Below are 27,849 nucleotides of genomic sequence, written 5' to 3' on the forward strand. Positions count from 1 at the left end.
GTTGAAACCATCAAAGTGTAATCTGTTCCAAAAAGAGGTAAAAATTTTAGGTAAGATTGTTAACAAGAATGGAATCTCAATAGATCGTAAAAACATTGATTCGGTACAGAAATGGCCAGTTCCAAAAAGGAAGAAAGAACTAGAATCATTTTTGGATTTGCTAATTACCACAGGGAACATGTGTCTCATTATGCTGCTCTGGCCGCACCTCTAAATGTCCTTACAGGGGTAAAAGAGTTTAAATGGGAATCAGAACATCAAGATGCCTTTAATAGCAAAAAAAGGCCTTAACTACACAACCTGTATTGGGATATCCTGACCATAACTTTCCATTCATTCTGGATACTGATGCCTCTGAAAATACTTTTGAAGCCGAATTGAGTCAAATTCAAAAAGTTTGTTACGGTAAGCTATGCAAGTAGGGTATTGACACCAGCTCAGAGAAAATATTGCACTACAAGGAAGGAACTTCTAGCAATAGTAGCCTTTACCAGACAATATCGTCATTATCTACTTGGTAACCAGTTCACTATACGCACAGACCATAACAGTTTGAAGTGGCTCATGAACTTCAAAAAAATAGAGGGACATTTAGCTCGCTGGCTAGAAGAGTTATCACAGTATAACCTGATCATTCAACACAGACCAGGTAAGAAACATTCAGATGCAGATGGGCTTTCCAGGATACCCAATCACCAAGACCTTTGCTCACACTACAGCTCAGAGATACCACTTAATTTGCTTCCTTGTGGAGGATGTAAGTACTGCACTCGAGCAAGGAGCCAGTGGCAAATATTTGAAGAAGATGTTGACTTTGTGGTACCTTTGACAGCGAGATCTGTCAGCTGTACTTCACCAGTCGGCATTATAGGATTAACCATTAGGTCGATAAGGTAACATCAGACAATAATATAAGTATAATGGGAATGCCTACCAGTTTTTCAAATGATGACTTGAGGCAATTGCAAAATCAGGATAAACACCTAAGTACTATTATTGCATGGTTAACACTGAATTATACTCCCTCTAAGCAGGAACTACAGATGCAGAGTCCAGGAGTTAGACATCTTTGGCAATGTAAGTCACAACTTAGATATCAATACAGTATACTGTCTTATATTTGGGAGGACCCTGTTGGTTCTAGGATTCTTTTTGTGACCCCAGACAGTCTGAAAGATGAATTGCTCAGGTGCTGTCATGATCTAAGATCTTCTGGACATCTAGGGCAGGACAAGACACTATCAAAACTTAGGAAGACTGCATACTGGTATAAAATGTCATCAGATTGCAAAATCTATGTAAGTTCATGTCATGTTTGCAATAGACAGAAGAAGGCATGTAGGATGGAAAGAGCAGATGTGGGGCAGTATCACTCTGGGGTCCCTTTTGAAAGGATACATATGGACATTTTAGGCCCCCTACCCCCCGTATTTAAAATGGGTAACAAATATATACTCGTGATCCTTGATCAATTTACCAAATGGATTGAGTGTTGTGCTTTACCAAACCAACATGCAGAAACAATTGCCAAAGCTTTTATGGACAGTACAATATCAAGATTTGGATGTTCCTTGGAGATTCATACAGATCAGGGGGAAAACGTTGATGGTAACGTGATACAACAGCTCTCGGAACTCCTAGATATAACGAAAACAAGGACTACAGCATATCATCCAGCTTCAAACGGTCAAGTTGAACGTTATAATCGCACTCTTGCGCAGATGATAAGGTGCTTCACTAAGAAACGACAAGATAGCTGGGATGTTCACCTACAGCAACTTGCTGGTGCCATTAGAGCTACAGAAAACAGACAAACTGGGTTCACACCAAATTTCATGGTTTTTGGCAAGGAAAATATTCAACCTATTGACCTAGTTTTACGTCTTGATGCACCTAACAGGACTAGGGAACAAAAAGAACTAACAAATTATATAAAGATTCTTAGAGAGACGCTGACATAGGTACATGACTTTGCCAGGGAAAACATTAAAATGGCTCAGTGGAGGCAAAAAAGAGATTATGACCTGAATGTCAATTGTAAGGTTTATAAGGTAGGAGATAAATCTAATTGATATTTTTACAATTTTTGGTGCGCCCCATATACTGCAAAGAGACAATGGTCGGGAATTCACAGCTTTGGTCATATCCGAGTTAAAATTAATGTGACCAGAACTTGCAATTTGTTATCGTTCATGGGAAACCAAGACATCCCCAATCACATGATAGCATTGAGCAATGGAATGGAGAGTTTGCCATCGTTCTGGAGCCATGGACAGTCAACTGAAGCAGGCAAACACTATGATAGCCAGGATTATCTGTGATTTTATTTCCAGTAGATGACATTTTAAACTTCAGTTCTCGTAAAGCTATTATGTATAATTTTTTTTATTTAATTGAAAAAATGTCTTTTATTTACTCGCATTTATATGTTAGGCATTAAGCTTAATGCCTTGACACATTTTTCAGGATTTAAGCTTAAATCCTAGGATTTAAGACTAATGCCTAACATCATTTAGGCATAAGACTTAATGCCTAGGCGTTAGCTTATTGCCTAGGATTTAAGCGTAATGCCTAGTTTCACTTATTGCCGCTAACATATATATTAAATCCTGAAATATTCAAGATATATAATTTGGCTTAACACATTTACTCAAATGAGACAATGTTCCTTTAAAACACATACATTTGAAATTGAAGGATAAGTCTTGTTCCATAGAACAATGCCTATAATAAGAGGTTTCATCATTTACAATATTATTTTCAAAAAAATCAATACCAATGTCAAATGTGAATTTCTTAATAAAACTATCATAAGCATCGATGTTTGAATAAACAAAATGTTTTTTTTTTTGTGTTATTTTGGTTAATTTGAGACGTGCGAAGTTATTTTTTGAAATCATGATCAATAAAAATATTACATTGACGCAAATTAAATCTTTAATTTTGATTTCATAGCATTATAGATTAATACGTTTTAAAGATAAACGTCATGTGTTTGAATAATCATTATTATAAAAATCATTATTTACACTATAACACGTTATAAAGACATCACCTGTGAGATATCCTAGTATTTAGATAAAACGAAGGTTGACGGGACGTAATCTTAAAGAACTTTTACTGTTTTCGAATTACAAAAACACTTATTTAGACATGTAAAATGAGTTACAGATCCTTAATCAATGTCGTTCAAAGTATTTCCATTATTATACAAGAACAAAAAAAAATTGTATTTTAGATCAATAACATACACCTGTTATACTGTTTATAATTATTTTTTGTTATTTTATATTAATATGGATCTTGTTTATATACCAGCTTTTATAATTTGGAATATCTTTTAATTTTCACTTCTTCGTACTACATTTGTATGAACTTCAAGATTATTCTCCTTAAATCTGAACAGGGAAGTTTTTAGCTAGCTGTAATTGTATAGTTTTATTGTTGATATTCACCCCGATTTGTAACTAGTGTTAAATTGTGTATGTATATGACAGAACTTCTAATTTTTGGCAGAATGTTATACACATAAGTAGTATACATAAAATGACAAAGTTATTTTTCATTTACCTGTATTATTAAAACCGTTTTTTTTTTTCAAAAGTGATTATTGTCGAAGGATTAAATATTTCGAAGTAGTGTCTTGCCATGGCTTTGTTTGGACTACTTTGTTTGCTTTTTGGCCTTGAATGTTTGTCCCTAATATTTAATAAACTGTACATTTGCATTCAGATATCGCAGATCAAATTTAATCGTTCATAGTGTGTTAATTTACGTTTTTTGATTGAGTTAAGCCTACCAATTGATATATTATCGTGTGTTTTTCTATTTTGTGATGTTATGCTATTGTTTCAGAAAAAGAGAGAAGTTTGATACCATTAAAACGTTTAGTCCTGCTGCAAGTATTTACACCTGTCCTAAGTCAGGAATCTGATTTACATTAGTTGTCGTTTGTTTATGTAAGTTATTAGTTTTTTATGAAGATTAGACCGTTGGTTTTCCTGTTTGAATGGTTTTACACTAGTAATTTTGTGGCCCTTTATAGCTTGTTGTTCGGTGTGAACCAAGGCTCCGTGTTGAAGCCCGTACATTGACCTATAATGGTTTACTTTTATAAATTGTTATTTGGATGGAGAGATGTGTCATTGGCTCTCAACCCACATGTATATGGTGGGATGTTAAAAGTACGAAACTACGTAATATGTACCACAGAAACACAAAAAGTAGCACGTTACACAAAGCACACCAGCGAAAATAAAAGATATTACAAACAACAAATTGATATAAGATAATCAAGAGACATATCTTAAGGGACAAGATATATTGTGGTGCTAATGAGACATATATTGCTTTTGCAAACAGAACAATGACCCTTAAATATAACCATTGCATTAATACTCAATGAGTTGACATGTCATGGCAAAAACCCTTTACCAATTTCATGAGTCAGGATATATAAGCGTCCTTACAATCAGAGATTTATTACAACGATATCAGTTTATTTTTTCAGATTTTGGCGATAAAAGAACAGCCAGTGAAATAAAGTTATGAATCAACGTGATAGATCTTCAACCTTGCGAAGGGATATAAGTTTTCTTCATTTGTAAAATCTCAATGATTCTATTTGTATACGTAATGTTAAGAGTAATTAGTTTAATGACTCTAAATACAAGACAGATGTACATTTTACTTTTTTTAAATTGTTATTTGGATGGAGAGTTGTCTCATTGACACTCACACCACATTTCCTATATCTAAGATATGTCATACAAAAAAAATATATATACATGTTTAGACCAATTTAACCCCGTTAGGTGATACCTCGATCACAGTATGTCTACGGCTGTACTTTTTTACATGTTTGAATAACATTAGTGACTGTCTAGTTTAAAAGGAGTCTAACGTTGTAACAGGTAACAGGGAAATCTCGAGATAAATTACATTGAGGACAATAGTTTGTTTATCACACTAACCTGAATGAGAAACCATGATAATGTGTTATAACCGATGTCCACTGTAAATCGGATTTTTTTCAATAACACAATAATATCTCTATGTTTAGATTTTTTGGTTTTGGAAACATGTAGATCGTCAAATATCAGCTGCAAGCCATAAAGTGAACCTGTTTGACATGTGAGTGCATCAAACGTGCTAAAATGTTTTACATTGTATCAAGTGGCTTTTATTTAACGATATCAATATGTATAAAACCCGATTATGAGTTTATCTTTCTATTATTAGTCTCTCGACAGATTTACAATTGACAAAAGCAAAGCTTAGTACCGTCCCCTCAAACATTGTAACGTCGCTGGTAACTTCTCATCAGACATTGTGATGTCGATTATAATGCCTGCTCTCATCTCAAAGACATGATACGAGCATTTTTAGCGACTGAGCAAGGTTATATAAGCGTAGAGGGGGAAGATTAATCTAAGTATTCGCATTTCAACTAAGGGTTATGTTAAGTAATGTGCGAGAACAATTACTATTTTGTAATAAAAAAAGACCTTAGTTAGACACATCTCTTCTGTATTTAGTTAAGTTACAGACCCGCAATGATCTACAATTAATTTCATAATTACATAATTATTTACGCTTCACGTTCCCTGAAATCATGAAACAAATATTAATCTATTAATCATGTTACTTAAAAATGTGAATATTATTTATTAATTGATTTACATGTTGGCATATTATGTACAACATTTTGATTCCCTGAACGTTGATACTAAAATGATACTGAAATGATGCCAAAAAAAAGAGTGATTCACTAAGCTAATCGTTATATGGTATGACCACTTAGATTTTTCGTTAAATATGTAACACTCCCAAATGTGTCCTTCCCCCCAAACGTGTCCGATTCTCCCAAACGTGTCTTTTCTCCCTAAACGTATCCGAAATGTACAATATTTCCCAAACATGTCCGATTTCATAACCCCCAAACGTGTCCGATAATTGTTATTCGCCAAAACGTGTCCAATATTTAACGCCGAAACATTACACGTCTTTTAGCGCTTTTACATGTATCTCTTAAATAAAATCGCTGATAACGTTTAAGGCAATTCTATGATGGGAGACACACGTGATGAAGATGTCATTTATCAGATTAAGTTAGTTCGATGTAGGTTTTTAATGATTATAATAATTGCAAAATTGATCTGTTATTATTAAGTAACTTTGACTGCAGTTGTTTATTGTCCAGTTGCAAGTATTTCATATTCGTTTAGAGCGAACATACACATAGTTCTGGAGTTGAATTAATCGTTAACTTTGTTAATTATTTTGTACTTATAAACTCCGATGATGCCTTTTATATTTATCCGAATATTGCATGGCGGGGTTTTAACAGTATTTTTTTTTTTACTTTTGTCAATAGTTTGTGTGTATTTCAAAAGCCCATCAAATTATAAACTTGTTATCCGGGTTTTTAATAAATTTTAGGTTTCCACCATCACTAAAGACACACGATAAGAAACATGCTCTATGTATGAAATAAATTTTGAAGATATTTCATATATAAAAACGAGATATAGATATTCGTTGTATCCCGATAGGTGATACCCCTATCACGGTATGATTTTATTTGTACCATATTTTCATGTAAGAATCACGACACTCTTATTAGCATATTAAACTAAATAGTTACTTACTTCTCAAATCTCTGATTCCTGAAATCATAAACAAAATATTGCATGATTTATAATTCGTATCACGATATACCATACTTCATATGTACAATTTGATAACAAATAAACGGATAAAAGGATAAACGAAGTTAATTATTAATATGGATGACATGATAGACCAATCAACTTTGTCCTATAATATACGGTAAATTCCTTTTGTCTGCATTACTGATATCCTGTGTGTTGTCAAATAAACAATAAGGGTCAACAAGAAGTTACTTTCGTTACCATAAAGCATTGGGAAATGTTGCAGCACATCCTGTTTTAATTGTCAATTGCATCATGCTGATTTAAAAGAAATATTACATACTTGATTGATCGCATATATGCGGTATGGATGACAATGCGACATCTATTTCGAGGGACCACTTCAGGTAGATGCATGCAAATATAGGTAACTAATAACGCTCGTTTGCAAACGTTGACAAATTTGATACCTATTAAAAACTCCCTACTCCAGATCGCCAAGCTTTACTATTTTTGTTTACCTTTTCAAAAGGTTGCACACACAGTTAATGACTACTAGAACAACATTAAACTTTTATATTTGAAAAGTCCAAACATTGAGTCATAATAATCATTCTATCAATGTTTAGAATAGGGTATACAATACTGTTATGACAATTGTCTTAGAGTTTATTCAGTCCTGTTCAGTAGCAGTTCAGACAATGGTAAGTGTAGACAGGTAACTACATTGCGGAACAATCTATGGCAATCACAACACATCTCTATATTTTAAATCGATTTAACAGATTTAAATTGACAGTAGTCTAAAGGTCTGAGCAATGCTGGAAGCTGGGAACACTGCAGAGGATAAGAGGATATATCGTGAAATTAAATGAAAGACTATACATGACTTTAATCAGTCTGTAATGAACTTTCAAAATGACTGTTTTAGATTAAAATTTGTGTACTAATGGGATCTAATATAAGTTGTGCATATCGCCTGAGATATGAGCACATATAGGTCAAGGTCCGGTATTACAAAATTAGCAAACCAAAATAATATCTAGGTACAAACGGCCCCGATATGACACAATGATAAAAATCGAAAATTCAGCGGCCTTATTCGTGTACTATCTATTACATTTTATTCACTCAATATTTTATAGATAATTATAAATATATAAGTGTCATGATGTTAGCGCAGATGAAATTTTATATTGATTTCAAATTTGACATTTATATTTATTTGTAGAAAAATGACATTACGTGCACACTAGATATACTTCGTCATGATAACTTTTGTAATCGGTCTTTTACATAATTTAGGATAATTCACGAATTCACATTAAAAAAGAATCAAATAAACTCATCATAGATACCAGGAATAAAATTTAATATTACCGCCGGACGCGTGTTACGTCTACAAAAGACTCATCAGTGACGCTCGAATCAAAAATGTTATAAAATGACTTCTACAAATTAAACATTGACAACACGGATATTTCATTTACAACATCACATTTCATGTATTTGTAGTAAACTATTCGAATTAGTTATCTGTAGCTTTTAAAGGCTAACAACTTATTTAAAATTTTTAGAGATAATACCGCTTGGTTAAATGATCATTTCTGAAAACTAGAGTTTAAAGATAACATGTAACAGTTCTTCAAGTAGAAGTAATATCCTATAAACCAAAGTTACATACACAACGTTATTGCTTATTTTGTAATGTGTCATCTTTTAAAGTCATATGTTCTCTATTCAAATATGTTACTCACAATGATTAGGATAATTAATAAAAGTAAAGTCATTGTCATTGGTTGTTTTTACATTCTAAATACTTTCCAAAAGATAGGACAATTTTTATACTTCTCTTCCTTAAGCATTTTATATGAATCATCAAGCACACATATACATACGTATCAAATTTTGCTATATGGTTTCACCAATTTAATGTTGAATTCATATGGAATCATAGAAAAATTGGTCTGAACTAACCTCCAAACCATCAATGATTCTGTAATGAGGCGTACCCAAATTGCATCCATGCTTAAATTCGCATCGTCAAAAGTCTAATAACAGAGCTTTTGTTAAATTTCCTTGAAATATTTTGAACAATTTGATACTAGTCTACGATAACTCTTCATTTTTTAAGAAATGGATACTTGTAACATATTGTATTTGCTAATTTTAAAAAGATGACGTTGTATGACGACGTTTCCATATATTTTGCCTTTTAAGTTTGTAGGGCGACGTTTCCATATATTTTGCTTGTTAAATCCCAGTATTATTTCTACAGGCGATATGACGACTTGACTATATGAATGTATGTGTCAGATCGTCATAAGGAACAGGGCACCAAACCAAGTGTTTGCAATTGAAAACACTATGATTATAATTATATACAGTTATAATATAATATGTAGAACCATACATTTTCGCTGCGTTACACTGCTACTTTTGCATAGGTACTATTTCTGTAAAAAAAAAATCTGTAGTACTGGAGATATACCTTTAATATTTAGTACTAATCCTTTACGTTAAAAAATTGTAATATTTAGGTACCTGTATTTTAAAGAACTTGATTTGTACTAAAAATTTTGGAACAGAAATAATACCAACAGTGATCGCAATATTCCATGTTTGAAAATCTAATTTTTAGAGATTTGAAATGGACAAACTGCTGAAAATGAAACGGTGTAACCAATATTGCTTTAAATACAAATTAAAGAACGAAGACAGGCCAAATAGCAAAATATATTTTTTCATTTTACCCTGAAACGTGAAAAGTTTATAATGGTATGTCCACCTGTTTCTCTAGCTTGTACAGACAAGCCCCATGTCACTCTAAATAGTGAATGTTCAGTTCAAACGACGCCAGATTTGAGGTTAGAAGAAGTAAAAGAAGAAACTTAGCACAATGGCGTTTTACTTAAATGAGAAATCATTATTTTATAAAGCTGTGCATACACTTTAAGGGGAGGGGGTAAGAAATAACCTTGTTTCGAACAAGATGAACATAGTATTCGTGTCCATCATTATCAATATTACGCGATTTTTACTCCTTTCAATAAATTATACATGAATGTCGACATCGATACTTTTAACATTAAAGTTTTATAGTTATACAGGATTTTTTTGAAATGGATGTTTTTGTAATTTCTAATTGTTCTTGGCTGTTAAGTTATAATTGGTCCATTGGCATTATGTTATAGTACAAGGTGATCACATTAGATAGAGAAATAGCAGAATTATAAACAGTTTTTATTTGCAAGCGTCTAATGTATGAGTAGTTTCTAGACATCATGTGCATTATGCATAATTCAATGTGAAGAACAACATAATCGGCAAGTATTTTTACTTAGATCTGTGTAACGATACAAACAAAAAGTCATATGTTTACAAACATATTGAATGACATAATTCTTTTCATATCAATTAAAGAAAAACTGAAATGTAGTCATGTCAATATATAGGTTACATTGGCTAGTTTTGTTTTCCGTACTTTTTTTTTTACTATAAAATTACCTAAAGAGTTAACACATTTATATACAAATTCACATTTTTCAAATCCATTTGATTAATTATGTATTTTGTTTTTCTAAATGAGATTGTTGGGCAAGGAAGAACTGTATATGAACACGAAAATTTTAATTTTATATCAAAATTCATAAAACTTTATGTCCTTTTTTGGATAGATTTTCACATAGGACTTTGTATATATATAATAAATCTTGAAATATTCAAGAGATATGAATTGTCTTAACACATTTACTCAAATGAGACAACGATCCTTTCAAACACATACATTTGAAATTGAAGGATGAGGGCAAGCCTTGTTACATAAAACAATGCATATAATAAGAGCTTTCATCATTTGCAATATTATTTTTTTAAAAGGTCAATACCATAGTCAAATGTGAATATTTCAAAACAACTATCATAACCATCGATGTTTGAGTAACTAACTGGTATTTTTGGGTTGTTTTTTTGTGTTATTTTGCTTAATTTAAGACGTCTTAAGTTATTTTTTGAAATCATGATAAATAAAAATATTACATTGACGCGCAAGTTAAATCTTTAATTTTGATTTCATAGCATTATAGATTAATATGTTTTAAAGATAAACGTCATCTGTTTGAATAATCATTATTTACTATGGAACGCCACAGCTGTCGAATGTGGAATTCTGATACTACTTTATGTTGTTTTATTATTACTTAATGATATTTTGTCTTTACTTAATATGGTTTTGACATTACGTAATGATGTTTTAATATAACTCAATATGGAATAGTCATTACTTAATGATATTTCGATATTACAAGATATGGTTTCGTTTTGACTTGATATAGTTTTGTCATAACTCAATATGGTTTTGTCATTACTCGATGTGGTTTCACCATTATTCAATATGGTTGTGTCACTAGTCAATGTGGTTTTAACATTTCTTGATGTGTATGTAACTTAACGTAATGTAGTTGTTTCATTACATGATGTGGTTTTGTTATTTCGTAATGATGATTTGTCTATTCTTTATATGGTTTTAACATTACGTAATGATGTTTCACAATTTAACGATTTTACACTACTTGATGTGTTTGTTTCATCATTTGATGTGGTCTTGTCATTCTTTGATGTGGTCCTGTCATTCTTTAATGTGGTTATCCCATTAATCGATGAGATAAAACCACGTGTCCAATTTGGAAAAACCTGTTCTATTTTAAGATAGATTTCAATAATGTATGTACGTTGAATGTGTGTGGCCATCCTTCGAATTAGTACATTCGAATTAAGGTTCGGGTTACTGTTTGAGTTAAATTTTGAGTTAGTTTTCGAATTCAAGTCATGCTTAGAATTAAAGTTCTTGTTAGCATTGAGTTTCGAGTTGGACTTTGAGTTTGAGTCACATTTAAAGGCAGAGTTCTAGTTACAACTTTGAATTTGAGTCACTTCTTGAGGTAGAGTTTGAGTAAGATTTGAATTAAAGTCTCATTTAGATTAATAAATAATTCGAGCTATTTTCTATTTCTTTTTGAGTTCGTTATTAAATTTTCTATCGCGGAACAAGCGCTTTTGCTCGGGCTTCAGAAAAGATGGCTCCGGGGTATGCGTACTAATTAAACAATGTTACAATATGGAACGCCGGAACTGTCTTATAGTGTAAATATTTAATGTGTTTTGTTGCTTTGCCTTTACGTCCTGTCATTTCTTCTTTATGTTATGTGTAAATGCCTTTACTTCCAGACACTGCATCTCTGTGTTATGTCAAATTGATTAATTGCTTGGTCAAACAATTTTATGACATGTCATTGCTAAAATTTGTTGTGTGCAAGAGGAATTACATAATGCTGTAACTACTATATATGCTGTGAATACATCAACATTTTATGATCAACCACCTTTACATTCTCTCATATTATCTCTTTGTTGTGTCTATTCTTTCATTAAGTAAGTCAGTTAATTATAACGTCCTGTCACAAATGTGATTGTTATGCCGAATGTTGTAAACGTTTAGTTTTGTTGCATCTTTCTTCTATGAAAACCTCATGTTGTTATTCTCTAACGGCTTTATGTTGTGTATATACATATGTATCTTCATTGAAAAACATAATACATCATGGTATAGTTCATATACGTTTTGTAGAACAATTAATGTTCTCTGTAAGCATTCATTACGTCATGTGCAAATGCCGTTTACATTATGTTCAAACACCTAATACATTATGTGCAAACTCTTATAACGTTATGGGCTTACAACTGATACGTTTTGTGGAAACATTGTTTACGTTATATTCAAACACATGTTACGTTATGTGCCAATGTCTATAACGTTATGTGCCAATGTATATAACGTTATGTGCAAACACCTATTACGTTATGTATAACACGTATTTCATTATGTGCACACACCTATTACGTTATGTGCAAATACCTATTACAGTATGTGCAAACACTCATTACGATATGTGCAAATACCTATCACATTATGTCCAAACATCTATTACGTTATGTACAATCACCTATTACGTTATGTGCAAACACCTATTACGTTCTGGTAAACGTTTTTTTGACACAGAATAAAATTAAAACACATCAATGATAAACACTTTGAAAATTACAAGTTTGAGCTTTCTAAAAAGGGATTGACTGTTTCACTGTATCCTTATTGAATGTAATATGCGTGTATCGGGTTGTTTGTTGATTTACTTTTGGAAATGATGTATTTATAGATTTTATAGAAATTATTTTGTTTACTTTTAGAGTTTGCATTATACACCCATACTTTTAAAATTTAGTTTGACAAATAATATACAGACAGGATTCTGGAGCTGTTTCTCGAGCTCTCTTGGTGTGTACCTAGATTTGCAACAGTTACAAAATTCATAAACGCATTTTTTGAACATTGTATTAGAACATTTTTTTGAAAAACAAATCGTGCATAATGCAATTACCAAACAAAAAAAAACACGTATTAATGATTGATTTTTTAATTTTCATCTTCAGTGTGTAATATATGCATATCAAAACGATAATGAATTAATAACATTTGATCGGAAATGAAATACACATAATTAATTTTTCAGGCAATTGATGTCTTATCCTCAGAAGGGAAAAATGCTACATGTTAAAAATAAAATGCAACCGCATTTCTTTTCGGAAAATGTGAATGGCAAATAAATCGATGTTCTCTTTCATCTCCATAGGTCTCCATAGGTCGCCATATCGTGAATACATATTTATAACATATGGTTTGGGAAGGCGGCGAAAAACCTTTATTAATTGTAGACTTTTGGCGAGGTCAATACGTTAGATATGGACCTGTTTAGATCATATTACCCGAGGAAGGAGATATTTTCCCACCACCTCTTATCTTGTACCTTTTTTTTGAATGAACAGGGATTTTTCGCAAAATAAAGTCCTGAACCCCTCCTAATCAAACTGCTTATAGAACCAACTTACTAATGTAGCTCCATCCTTTTAAAAATTCTGGTTTCGCCACTGGGCATTGACTGCGAAATCAAAAAGAGCATAACAAAGAAATAACAGGTCCGTGTGTATGTTTTCCAGATATTTTCTAATGATATTTTAGCGGGAACAATTTCTCTTTTAATTTTTCAAATCTTTAACATAAAAGTAATGACACATAACGAGGGTTTTATAATATTTTACAAATATCTTTTTATCCTTACTTAATCTTAATTCATTTTGAGAACTAAAAAAGTATCAAATGAATGACATATTGTACATGTAAAAGATGATCAAAAACTGGGAGTTAGCTGCCAATTGTTTTTTATGGAGCTTACACGGATGAACAAGATGGTTCTGAAATTCTAACAAAATTCAAAAATCATGACAAGTGAACATTCTTAACTGATTATCAGTAGCAAGAAAATGACAGAAGAATTTAAGCCTTCCCTTTCGTGTCCTAGTTTTTTTTCCGTTATATAGGTGAATTTGTAAAAGAGCTTTGCTTAAATATGTTACGTCGATTTCAAGGCGAATCAGATTGCACCAATTTAAAAGGTACTCCGCACTTTCAGGATAATATGGATTAAAACATATGAACTACATGGCCCGCTAGCTCTTAATTCATTTTTTTTACGCTTTAAGAGCAGCCGGAAAAGGGCTACTGATTTTAGTAATGACAATAGTTGTCAAAACAATGTATTTTATAGAATGATTACATAGAAATTCAATAGAAATTCAACTATTGAGGAAAACAGCTTTCCAGTTAAATGCGTCCGATATTTCTGGCTTCTTGGCATTAAAACAGAGACCGATCTGGAATCAGATTAGCTGATTTATATCAGAAAATTAGTTTATTGAATGTGTCTTGTATTTATATGTAACCCCCTTTTGCATGCGCCGCTTGTGAGCATTAGGTTTTTCTGTGCCTTCGTTAATTCGTCCGTCCGTTCATTTGTTTGTCCATCTGTTCGTTCGTCCGTCTGTCCCGTTTTAGCTTAAAGTTTTTGGTCACGGTAGTTTTTGATGAAGTAACAAAGCGACGAAACACGTGTACGCTACAAATCATCTATCAACATTAGCACGTTTTGTTAATACAAAACTAATTGTGACTATCTATTAGTTGATAATTCATATATACAGGGGCATTAACAAGCAAGAGAAATAATTGTTTTGATAAACAAAAAACAAAACAAAAAGAAAAGTCTTGATTATTGCAGGAAAAACTGTTCAACGTATGAAAATGGATAATATGACGTATTTGCATGTACTAAAACATCTATCGGGCTATTTTAAAACATGATTTACCTACATTTAGCTTATCAAATAAAAAAAATCACTGAAAAATGGCCATACCTGCAACTTTTCCAAAATCCTGTTAGTTTTTAAAAAGTTTGAAAATGAGAGGAACGGGCCACCTGCTCCTCCCTCAGGACACCCACATGTCTCAACACGCCTTGTCAGAGACGGAGGAAAAAGTATGGAAGGTTATTCAGAATAATAAGCACGACTGTTATTGGAAATGATCGACAATAAAATCTAAAACATTTTGCAGGGTTCCTTAGCTGCTACATGCATCGTGGGAGACGTCATTGCATTTGTAGCATTTAAACTGGTACACGTGTCTCGCTAGAATAGCCTCCTGGGAGGGTGATAACAAATCACTCCGACACCAGACAACCGTTATATTTCTAGTTCGAGGTTGAAGTCGGGAGAAACAATTGGAACTTTGAACTAACTATTAGTAACTGCGAGTACTATCAGATCTATACTTAGCGTGTTTTTTGTTTAGTTGGGAGATACAAATTCACGGCCACGTACACTCTGTGTGTTTGTTAGATGTAATTCTATGAGTATGCAATTTATGCGTTAAGCCTTTTTCGACAAATTTTTATAGTGTGTTCTAATGTTGTACTATTACACAACTGTCCCATGTTAAGGTGAGGGTTAGGCTCCCATTGTAAACCCGCCATTTGCTGTGTGTACCTGTCCCAAGTCATGCGCCCGTAATTCAATGGTTGTCGTTTGTTGTTGTTTTACTAATTTCTTTTTTATTAGTTAATTTTTTGGTACATTAATTAGGCCGCTAGTTTTTTGGTTTGACTTGTTTTACATTTGAAATTTCAGGGCCTTTTAATAGTTGACTGTGCGGTACTGGCTTTGCTTATTGGTGAAGGCCGTACGTTGACCTATCGTTTTTCAAATTTGCGTCATATGGTCTCTTGTAAAGAGTTGTCACATTGTTATTCATACCACATCTTCTTTTTTATATTGTATTGTTCTTTTCGATCGCGCTTCTTGAGTCGTGTCTGTATATTTATATTTTTTTTTAATTTGAAAGCATGGATGGAGTATAAAGCACACTCTTAACGTAGAACAACATAATTTCCCCTAAACTAAACATTTATATAGCATTTTTACAATCAATATAAAAGTACCACATTTCCAATACTAAATCAACAACCCGATGCACATACTACCTTCAATAAGAAAATAGCGAAGCAGTTCACAGCTTTTCAGAAATCTCAAACTTGTAATTTTCAAAGTGTATATCCTTGATGCATTTTAATTTTAATCTTGGTCAAAAAAGCGTTTACCAGAACGTAATAGGTGTTAGCACATAACGTAATAGGTGATTGCACATAACGTAATAGATGTTTGGCCATAATGTAAAAAGCATTTGCACACAACGTAATAGGTGTTTGCACATAATGTAATAGGTATTTTCACATATTGTAATAGGTGTTTGCACATAACGAAACAAGTGTTATACATAACGTAATAGGTGTTTGCGCATAACGTTATAGGTGTTTACACAAAATGTATTAGACATTGACACATAACGTTATAGGTGTTTGCACATCACGTAAACAATGTTTGCACAAAACGTATAAGTTGTTTGCACAAAACGTATAAGTTGTTTGCACATAACGTTATAAGTGTTTGCACATAATGTATTAGGCATTTGCACATGAAGTAATGAATGCTTACAGAGAACATTAATTGTTCGGCAAAACGCATATGAGCTATACCATGATGTATTATGTTTTTCAATGAAGATACATATGTATATACACAACATAAAGCCGTTAGAGTATAACAACATGAGGTTTTCATAGAAGAAAGATGCAACAAAACTAAACGTTTAGAACATTCGGCATAACAATCACATTTGTGACAGGACGTTATAATTAACTGACTTACTTAAAGGAAGAATAGACACAACAAAGAGATAATATGAGAGAATGTAAAGGTGGTTGATCATAAAATTTGAAGGTTGTCATAGAATATATAGTAGTTACATCATTATGTAATGCCTATTGTACACAACAAAGTTTATCAATGACATGTCATACAATTGTTTGACTAAACAATTAATGAATTTGACATAACACAGAGATGCAGTGTCAGGAAATAAAGGTATCTGCACATAACATAAAGAAGAAATGACAGGACGTAAATACAAAGCGACAAAACACATTAGATATTTACACTATAAGACAGTTCCGGCGTTCCATATTACAGTATACAAAACGCAACATATGATATGAGTTGCAATAAGGTTAGATATGGTGTGATTGTCAATGAGACAACTATCCACCAGAGTTTAAATGCAGACGATATAAGAAATCATATATATAGTCAGCTACAAAAGGCCACCATGCACTATGTGAAAAAAAATCAAAACGAAAAAACTAACGGTCTTATTTACTTATTCAAGTAAATTTTCCCTAAAAATGTTCAACTTTCTCCCAAAAGAGCAAAAACTAATAAAATTAAATCCTGACCACATGCAGCACACCTTCAATATATGTACAAACAGACAGTAAAGAGAAAACTTCCCAGTATTCAAACTGTTAGAACGGTATACGGAATAACTATATACTAATAATGGGACGGCCAGACGGACGGACGGACAGAGGTTAAACACTATGCCCACAACTTTCAGTTGCGGTAAAGTTGTGGTGGCTTAAAAAACAGTTCCAATTGGCTGACTCAATAAATCGGTTACTACTGGGTAATTTTAACCAATCGGGGTGATCTCGGGTTCCCGAGAAAGGTAAAGAGATTCTGTTCAACGTGTGGCACCCATCGTGTTATTCGCGATATTACAAACTGAGTGATTTAGTTTTATTTGATAGTTCACATTCGAATAATAACATTAACAGTACCAATTTACCTGCACCAGATGCACATTTGGACAATACATGTTTCTACAGTGATGCTTGTAGCCAAAAATATTTGACATCCAAAGCTAAAAGATGACGGTATTATGGTTACGACAACTGGAACATGTTCGTCGTCACATGTGAAAGATATTCCAAAAAGTTTATTTTTCAATTAGTGCGAGGTAGGTCAGAGTAACAATTGATTAAAAATAAAAGATTGATAATTGTTTATATGTTCAAATGATCATTCACGCTAAAACAAATTTAGAGAATTCTTTTTTTATAGTATTGATGCTTTGTCACTTAGTCCGAGCCCCCTCCCCCGATTTTTCTGTAACTAAAGTATGAGTTGATTTGAATTGTTTCATTTGTCAACAATAAAGTATTAGTCTTTTGATTTGTGTCGAGCCTGTGACATCAATGTAGCGGCAGTGAGACACAACAACGTCGTCGATAGTGGCGTCATTTCGGGACCTTGTATAGCTTACAATGGGGTATGGGTTTTGCTCATTGTTGAAAACCATACAGTTTTGTTTAGTTAAATAAAACCGAATTAAACTGTTTTGACATGATAAATTTATAACCTCCATGAAGTGTTTTAAAACTTGTATAGGAGTTGTTCCTAAATATCAAGAAAAAGCATCTACAGAAAACATTTTTTTTTCACCGATGAATGTACAGACGATCAACATTACGCTTTTACACTGAAAGCAGTGATATCAGGCGAGACACAGCGTTCCGTGGAATATTTTACAAATTTATTATAATACTGCTTCTATTTGAGAACTTCGGATGCAATAATAGGATCAAGTGGTTTCGGGATATCCAATTTATGTCTGAAATACTGTAATTTTTTTAGATTTTATTTTAGTATTATTGTCTGCCGTTCCCCTTTTTCATACCAAATAACTCTGAACAACCACTCGAACTTTAATTTGAACTTTAACTTTGGCGATACCCATCCAAACTATTAAACAAACGACATATTGAAATCTGTTAAAACATAGAACATATTTTTTCCGAATTGGTCACGTGGTTTTACCTCATCAAGTAATGGGATAACCACATCAAAGAATGACAGGACCACATCAAAGAATGACAAGACCACATCAAATAATGAAACAAACACATCAAATAGTGTAATATTGTCAAATTTTGAAATATCATTACGTAATGTTAAAACCATATAAAGAATAGACAAATCATCATTAATAAATAACAACACCACATCATGTAATGAAACAACTACATTACGGTAAGCTACATTTGAAAATGCGTAATGTCAAAACAAAATTCAGTAAAGACAAAATTTCATTAAGTAATAATAAAACAACATAAAGTAGTATCAGAATTCCACATTAGACAGCTGTGGCGTTCCATAATTTACACTATAACACGGTATTAAGACATCACTTTTGATATATCCCAGTATTTAGATTAAACGAAGGTTGAAGGGACGTAATCTCAAAGAACTTTTACTGTTTTCGAATTACAAAAACACTTATTTAGACATGTATAACCTTTGTAAAAATGAGTTACAGATCCTTAATAAATGATAGCAAATAAATCATATTATCTCATTACTACTTACTGTTTTTCCAATCTGAAATTAGAAAACAAATACTACTGTATTATTTACGTTTATATTTATACGTTCAGAATAATGACAAATTAGGCATATTAAAATCATGGGTAACGCGTCCTGTAAATCATGACGAGGCTGGAAATCAACACAGTTTAAAATATCAAATTGTATCAAGTGAAACATATTCAATATTGTATAAAATCATTGCAAAGATAACATTTATACAAGAAACGAGGACATAGTTCGTGGACAGCATTTGAGGAAATGAAAATTGAAAAAAGGATCAAAAAGTAAAATAAAAAAAAAACTGAACTCTAGGGAAATACAAAATGGAAAGTCACTAATCAAATGTACATGGTACAGGCATTCTCAAATATAGAAAATGGTGGAATGAACGTAGTTTTATAGTGCTAAACCTCTCACTAGTATGCAAGACGCATCAAATTCAATTATATGTATAACGATGCGTGAACAAAACAGACATAATAAATTAAATTGTCAAAATAGGGATACATCAATCAATACCATTTCACAATCTCAATCAGAACAAAATAAACAATTATGTAACAAAAAAGCATAACAAATAAAAGATCAAATTAAACAACTAAATGCCCTACTACTTATATGTGTATTTGAAATCAATCCAAATGACCGCATGACGAGGTTGCATGTATTTAATGTTGGAATAATACGTCACATGGAAAGAAATTTTAAATAATGTTGTCGTTCAAAGTATTTCCAATATTATAATAGAACAATAAAATTATTATAGATCAATAAAATACACCTGTTATACTGTTGAAAATGCTTCTTTTTGTTATTTTATATTAATATGGACCTTGTTTACATACCAGCTTTGATTATTTGGAATATCTTTTAATTTTCACTTCTTCGTACTACATTTGTATGAACTTCAAGATTATTCTCCTTAAATCTGTACAGGGAAGTTTAAGCTAGCTCTAATTGTATAGTTTAATTGTTGATATTCACCCCAATTTGTAACTAGTGTTAAAATGTGTATTTATATGACAGAACATTTTAAGTATTCCTCATTATTTGAAGAATTTTATACACCTAATTAGTATACCTAAAAGGACAAAGTTTTTTTTTTCATTTACCTGTATTATTAAAAGCGGATTTTTTTCAAAAGTGATTATTTTCGAAGGGTTAAATATTTCGCAGTAGTGTCTTGTCATGGCTTTGTTTGGACTACTTTGTTTGCTTTTTGGCCTTAAATGTTTGCCCCTAATATTTTATTAACTGTGCATTTGCATTCAGATATCGCAGATCAAATTTAATCGTTCATAATGTGTTAATTTACGTTTTTTGATTGAGTTAAGCCTGCCAATTGATATTTCATCGTGTGTTTTTCTATGTTGTGATGTTATGCTATTGTTTCAGAAAAAGGGAGAACAAACTTAAACGTTTAGTCCCGCTGCAAATGTTTGCACCTGTCCTAAGTCAGGAATCTGATGTACATTAGTTGTTGTTTGTTTATGTAATTTATACGTATTTCTCGCTTTTTATAAAGATTAGACTGTTGGTTTTCCCGTTTGAATGGTTTTACACTAGTAATTTTGGGGCTCTTTACAGCTTGTTGTTCGGTGTGAGCCAATGCTCCGTGTTGAAGGCCGTTCATTGACCTATAATGGTTTACTTTTATAAATTGTTATTTCGATGGAGCGTTGTCTCATTGGCACTCACACCACATCTATCTATATCTGTATATATGGTGGGATGTTAAAAGTACGAAACTACGTCATATGTACCACAGAAACACAAAAAGTAGCCCGTACAAAGTACACCAGCAAATATAAAAGATATTACAAACAACACATTGAATAAAATAATCAAGAGTCCTATATTAAGGGACAAGATATATTGTGGTGCTAATGAGACATATATTGCTTTTGCAAACAGAACAAGAACCCTTAAATATGACCATTGCATTTATTCTCAAATAGTTGACATATCATGGCAAAAAACCGTTTACCAATTTCATGAGTCAGGAGATATCCGCGTCCTTACAATCAGAGATTTGTTACAGCTATATAAGTTTATATTTTGAGATTTTGGCGAGAATATAACAGCCAGTAAAATAATGTTATGAATCAACGTGATATATCTTCACCCTTGCTAAGGGATATAAGTTTTCTTTATTTGTACAATCTCAATGATTCTATTTGTATACGTAATGTTAAGAGTGATTAGTTTAATGACTCTAAATACAATGTAAATGTAGAAGATATGTCATACAGAACAATATATATATACATGTTTATACCAATTTAATCCCATTAGGTGATACCTCTATCACAGTATGTCTACGGTTGTACTTTTTACATGTTTGAATAACATCACTCTCATTAGTATTTGTCTAGTTCAAAAGGAGTCTAACGTTGAAACAGGTAATAGAGAAAAACTGAGATAAATTATATTGAGGATAATAGTTTGTGTAACACACTAACCTGAATGAGAAACCAGTCCGCTATAGAGAAGTAGATACATTTAAAAGAAAAGGAAAGGGAAAGCCTTGCTACGTACAAGAATGGAAATGATATTCATTTCTATCATTTATAATATTTCGTCGAATGTTTTGATTCCAATGTCCACTGTAATCGTATTTTTTTCAATAAAATAACCATGAACATCGATATTGATATTTGTACATTTTGAAAATCGAGACAGATGAAGTGATTTGATAGCATGATGCATACGAAATGTATTATTGACGGAAGTATCCTATCATGCTAATGTTGATTTCATTTATAAACAAGTTTGAAACAAATATGTTATGTATTTGAATTATTATTAAAACGGCAAATTATTGTTCACAGTATCAGCTACGAATAATCAGTTTTAACACGCCACTATCTCTATATTTAGATTTTGTGGTTTTGTACACATGTAGATCGTCAAATATCAGCTGCAAGCCACAATGTGAAACTGTTTGACATGTGAGTTCATCGAACGTACTAAAAAGTTTTTCATTGTATCACGTAGCTGATATTTCACGATATCAATATGTATCAAACCCGATTATGAGTTTATATTAAACTCAATATACATACTAGGATTGCAAATGTATACGTCAGACGCGCGTCTGGTCTACATAAGACTCGTCATTAATACTCTGATCAAAGAGGTTCAAAAGGCCAAATATAGTACGAAGATGAAAAGTAATACGGACCTAAAATTCATTTACGTTTTCATCATATACATGTATGGAAATCTATTCCTGAGATACAAAAGCATTCGTGTTTCGATAATTAAAAGCTGTGAGTTATAACGACGTTTTACCTGGGAAATTTGAACAGTTTTTGTATATCAACACCATTATAATATGGTTTGAGCAATCATTGCAAAATAAATCATCTTTGTCAGAACGGAGAACATAGTTCATGGACGAGCAAGGTAGAAAGAAAAAATACGAGAAAACATTGATATGAGAGTAAGACATAGTCATGATATTGGGGTGACAACAACACCAATTTTGAAATGTCAAACTATGCAGGGATCGAACGTATTACCTTTGTCTAAATGCTCAATACGTTGGCGTTTGACGAGTTTGTAGATGTGCCGGTCAGAAGAAGTCAGGGTCTGACGTCAGAATATATAAGAAATTACGCAAAACGTCATTGATGAAAATATTTTGCTTTACATATTTATTAATACGAGAAACCGTTACTTTATGGAGCAGCATATACATTTGAAATGGCTAGCACGGTTATAGCTGGCATGAACAAATATGCTTAGCCTAATGATGTGGGTATTCATTATGCACAATATAACTTCAAATTTGTGAATACCAAAGTCAAGTGTGAATTTTTACTCTGAACATCGACAGTAATTTTTAGATAATTGAAAGGATTTGTAATTCTTATCAATCGATACAGCCATAGTTATAATTTGAAATCATGATAAATAAAAATACCACATTGATGGAAATAAACAAGGTTTAAAGATTAACGTTATGCATTTGAATAATCATTATCCTATATATAAAACTGAAAATGGGAATGGGGAATTTGACAAAGCGACAACAACCCAACCATAGAGTAGACAATAGTCGAAGGCCACCAATGGGTCTTCGATGTAGCGAGAAACTCCCGCTCCCGTATCCGTCCTCAAGCTGGCCCCTTAACAATATGCATACTAATTAAGTGATAATGGACAGCATACAAAACTCCGAATTATACACAAAAAAAAAAAATCAAAAATCCTACTAGACTATTTGAGGCCAGAGGCTCCTGACTTCGGACAGACGCGATATTGCGGCGGGGTTAACCATGTTTTTTTTTTTAGATCTAAACCCTCCCTCTATACCTCTAGCCAATGTAGAAAAACAAACGCACACCAATATACGCACAGTAAAACTCAGTTAAAAAGAATGATGATTAGAGTCCAATGTCAGAATACAATGTATGAAACAAACAAAATAGCTGATTACAATTTATATTATTTCTATAAGAATAAACGTTATTAAGGCATTACTATTGATTTATTTCAGTATGACATGTATACCTTGGTTAAACATGTTAAAGGATCGTAATGTGCGAAAACATTCACTGTTTTCGTAGTAAAAATACACTTATTTAGCCACGTCTATCATTTATTAAGTGACATAAGAGTTCCATGATCAATATGTATACTTGATTTTAACTAGCCCTGAACTAAGTATATAATATTAATAAACGATGTACGTGTTAACATGTTATATCGTACGTGTGTGATTCCCCTCATATTTAAAAGGTATTATCACTTTAAATTTCAACAGAAATAAAGTGGATATATCAAATCGAAGAAATTTTTTTTATTTTACTCCACTAGTTGACATTTACGCGGTATGTCTCTTTTTGTATTGTATTTAGATGTAAGAGTAACGTCACTCTCATTCATGCCTTTCTAGTTCAACAGAAGTAAGATGTGATAATAAAATTGAAGAAAATACTTTTTTCTACACATAAGTAACTTTCTACATTTTAAAAAATTCAGATTTTAACGGGATATTAGGTAATAGAATAAACTTAGCAAAATACTGGTGAAAAAAAATAAAATACTAGTATTAGTTCACTTCTTCATTTGCTATAGCCATTTGCAAGTACATCTTTTTTTCAAATTTACCCATCATTTATTATTTCGTTGTTATCAAATGGTTCGTTTCTATGAATGTTTTTGTTGCACTTTAGTGTTCCTTCGGTTTTAGTTTGAAATATGGATTTGTTTTCTCTCAATCGATCTATGACTGTTTAACACCGGTATAATACTTCTGCCTTTATTTACACCTCATTAGACTAGTATCATGAACAAAAATCACAGCTTCTCAATTAAAATTTTTCATACGTTTACTGAGAATGAAGACCAATCTTTATAAATTAAACTTTAAAAAACTATAGGTGTCAAATTCCCACTTCTCTGATTTGAATGATAAAAAAAGCATATCTGAGAGATTGAATAGAAAAAAATGTCTATGTGATTTTTTATCATTTATATAGATTTAAAAAGATGTGGTAAGAGTGAAAATTAAACAACTCACAATTCAAGTGCATGTAGCTTTAGTGAAACCATTTACTTGATGCCCAATACGTTAACAAGAGCTGGCTGTGAACTAAAACGAGCTTATAATTATGTATGCTGAGGCGTTTGAATAGTTTCTACTTAGGAAATGCCTCTACCAAGTCAGGAATATTACAGTTGTTATATATATATAAAAAAAAGAAGATGTGGCATGATTGCCAATGAAACAACTGTCCACAAGAGACCAAAATGACACATACATTAACAGCTAAAGGTCACCATACGGCCTTCAACAATGAGCAGAGCCCATACCACATAGTCAGCTATAAAAAGCCCCGATATGACAATGTAAAACAATTCAAACGAAAACACATGAAAAACTAACGGCCTTATTCATATAAAAAAAAATGAACAAAAACAAATATGTAACACATCAACAAACGACAACCACTGAATTACAGGCTCCTGTTATCCATTTTTAAGATGTGTTTGAGGTTTTGATATTGCCATTTGCCTAATGACTTTTCGTTCAGAACTTTTCTCGGAGTTCGGTATTTTCGTTATTGTTACTTTTGTTTTAACTTAGAATATCCGTCTAGTTAAAAGATCACTAACTTGAAAACCTTTCAATCCTTAATTTCCTTATACCTCGAAATAAACTTTGCATGCAATTTCAATACAAAAGAAATAAAAATAGGTTGACGAAACGCGTGCGTATTGGCACACACTTGTAAATAAGTGTTTTTGCCAGTTGAGATCAACATCAAATGTGTCAAAGCATATATATATTTTTTAAGCCAAACCCAATGTTTTCAATTAAAAGAACTGTGATTTTGGTAATATACAGTTAAACGATATTTTACAAAACCATATATTTTCGCGCTGTTACATGTTGTTGAAAACAAAACAAAACAATGCTATTGAGTTAATGATATACTTACAGCAATTGTTTACTAACAGTCCAAGGATTAATTAAATCGGCTACTAGGTGAATTTTCTTATGCTCTGAGCACCGGTAATCAAAAGTAGTTAAATCCTTTATAGTTTTTCGATTAATTGTAAAATCACCGTCTGTACATGTAAATGCGTTTGTATATGATATGTTTAGATTGTAGTGCTTTCGTAATGTTTCAACAAATTTATATAGGCTTGTTTCCAAATCTCCGTAAGTCTTATTTGACTTACGTGAATCCCATACTTGAAGGGCTATAACATTAGGTCCTTCACAAACAACAAGTTGTTCACAACAAGACAAATCTAAATCAAATATACCAATCTGGCGATATAATGCATTTCTTTTGCTTCGATTTTCTTTATCGATTATAACATGCACCTGATACTGCTTAATATACCAGGCAATAATATGGTTGAAAAAGGCTGGAGGAAGAAACTTAAATTCTAAACATAACCAGCTAGTTTTGTAAAATGGTTGATTTTCGTCACCAAACTGCTTTTGAACTTCAGAGAACGAGCAAGACTTTATCATGCATGGCATGTATAGTGCAGTTGACTTTTTTAAGTTCACTATAATATCAAAACGTTTCATAACTTCAATTAAATGTGCTTTGTTCTCTTCAAAGTTTAATTCTGGTTCTTTCTTGAACAGGAGAGATATGAGTGCATCTGTCAATTGACCAGTGTCTGTCAATGTTTCCCAGTCATCTGAAACTTCGATTACATTATCAATTTTATCACTAACAAGACATCTCAAGGCATTTATTAACCATTTAGGGTCCAAAATAACATGATCTGCTAAGTTTTCTTCGTCAAAGTAGACAACTGTTCCCATGTCATGACAGTATTGCAAGCATTGTTTTACTTCATTATCTTCGCTGATATCAATATCTTTATGTTTTGCCATTTTTAGCAATGCGTTCGTTGATGAAATTGGTACATTGTTGTCTTTTAACTTCAATAAGACTTTTTGAAATAAAAGCCATTTTAACGGACAGTCTTTGCCCCAATCTTCCATATCCATAGCTTGGCGTGAAATATCTTTTCTAATCTTTTCAAACACAATATCAGTATCCTCAGTATTAGAAATAAAATGAATGTTTCTCAAGTGTCCTTTCTTTTCCTGGTTATTCAAAACTTTTCTTAAATTCTTTTTGAACTGTTTTTGTCGTTTTTCTCTCTCTGAGGGTTCCTTCAATACATTAAAGGCAAAATGCATCATAATACGTCTTTGGTTAAATATTTGACGTAAAGATAAGATTAACACGAATCATGTATTTTATCGATTAAGAAGACTTTATTTCATATTTTAATTGTTTTAAGCGGCAATAACTATCGTTACTTTGATACTCATATCTGTTGATAATTGTAGAACAATTAGCTAATCCATTTAATGGCGGGATTTGAATCATAATGGAAGGATTAATGTTGGACACTTTTTTTTATAGTTTAACGGGTATCAAAATACTATATGGTAAACTAATATTCAGGTAGGTACATAACATACTATATATTGTGGCTCTGTACTTACACACCCCGTCATTGTGTTACAAGTATTGTACTATGGTAAGGTTTAATATTCTTGTCTTCCATTTTTGCTTACGTGTTTAGTCTTTTTGCCTGTTTGTGCGTCTTTGATATAAATTTGCTTAATATGTTTTATAGTGATTAACATTATAATACAACGATGAGTTGACTGCTATATCACTATTTTTGACATGTGTACCTATCATCTCTGTTTGTTTTGTTCATATGTCGTTGTCAATATAATGGAGTTTGATGCAACTATCATACAAGTGATAGATTTAGCTAGCTATAAAACCGGGTTCGATCCAACATTTTTTACATAAATAAATACATGTTGCAAGTCAGGAATATGACAGTTGTCATATTTTAGTTTGATATGTTTGAGCCTTAATTTGATAAGGGACTTTCCGTTTTGAATTTTCCTCGGAGATAAGTATTTTTGTAATATTACTGTATGTACGCTATGTAAAACACTTGAATTGTTATATCGTTTAGA

At 32.1% G+C, this 27,849-nt stretch overlaps 1 protein-coding gene across 5 annotated transcripts in view; it reads right to left on the reverse strand.

Moving 5' to 3' along the window:
• LOC139498090 (uncharacterized) overlaps positions 1-27,849 on the reverse strand; it is a 58,608-nt gene that overhangs the window by 10,212 nt on the left and 20,547 nt on the right. For 3 of the 5 annotated variants that reach the window (XM_071286429.1, XM_071286431.1, XM_071286432.1), the window contains one exon: positions 25,718-27,018. In XM_071286429.1, the coding sequence (XP_071142530.1) occupies positions 25,810-27,018 (1,209 nt within the window). In that variant the 3' untranslated portion in view covers positions 25,718-25,809. Of the gene's footprint in view, positions 1-25,323; positions 25,468-25,717; positions 27,019-27,849 lie in introns of all 5 variants that reach the window. The other 2 variants (XM_071286428.1, XM_071286430.1) reach the window with 2 other exon arrangements.

The sequence above is a fragment of the Mytilus edulis genome, chromosome 12, assembly GCF_963676685.1.
Source record: "Mytilus edulis chromosome 12, xbMytEdul2.2, whole genome shotgun sequence".
Taxonomy (NCBI): domain Eukaryota; kingdom Metazoa; phylum Mollusca; class Bivalvia; order Mytilida; family Mytilidae; genus Mytilus; species Mytilus edulis.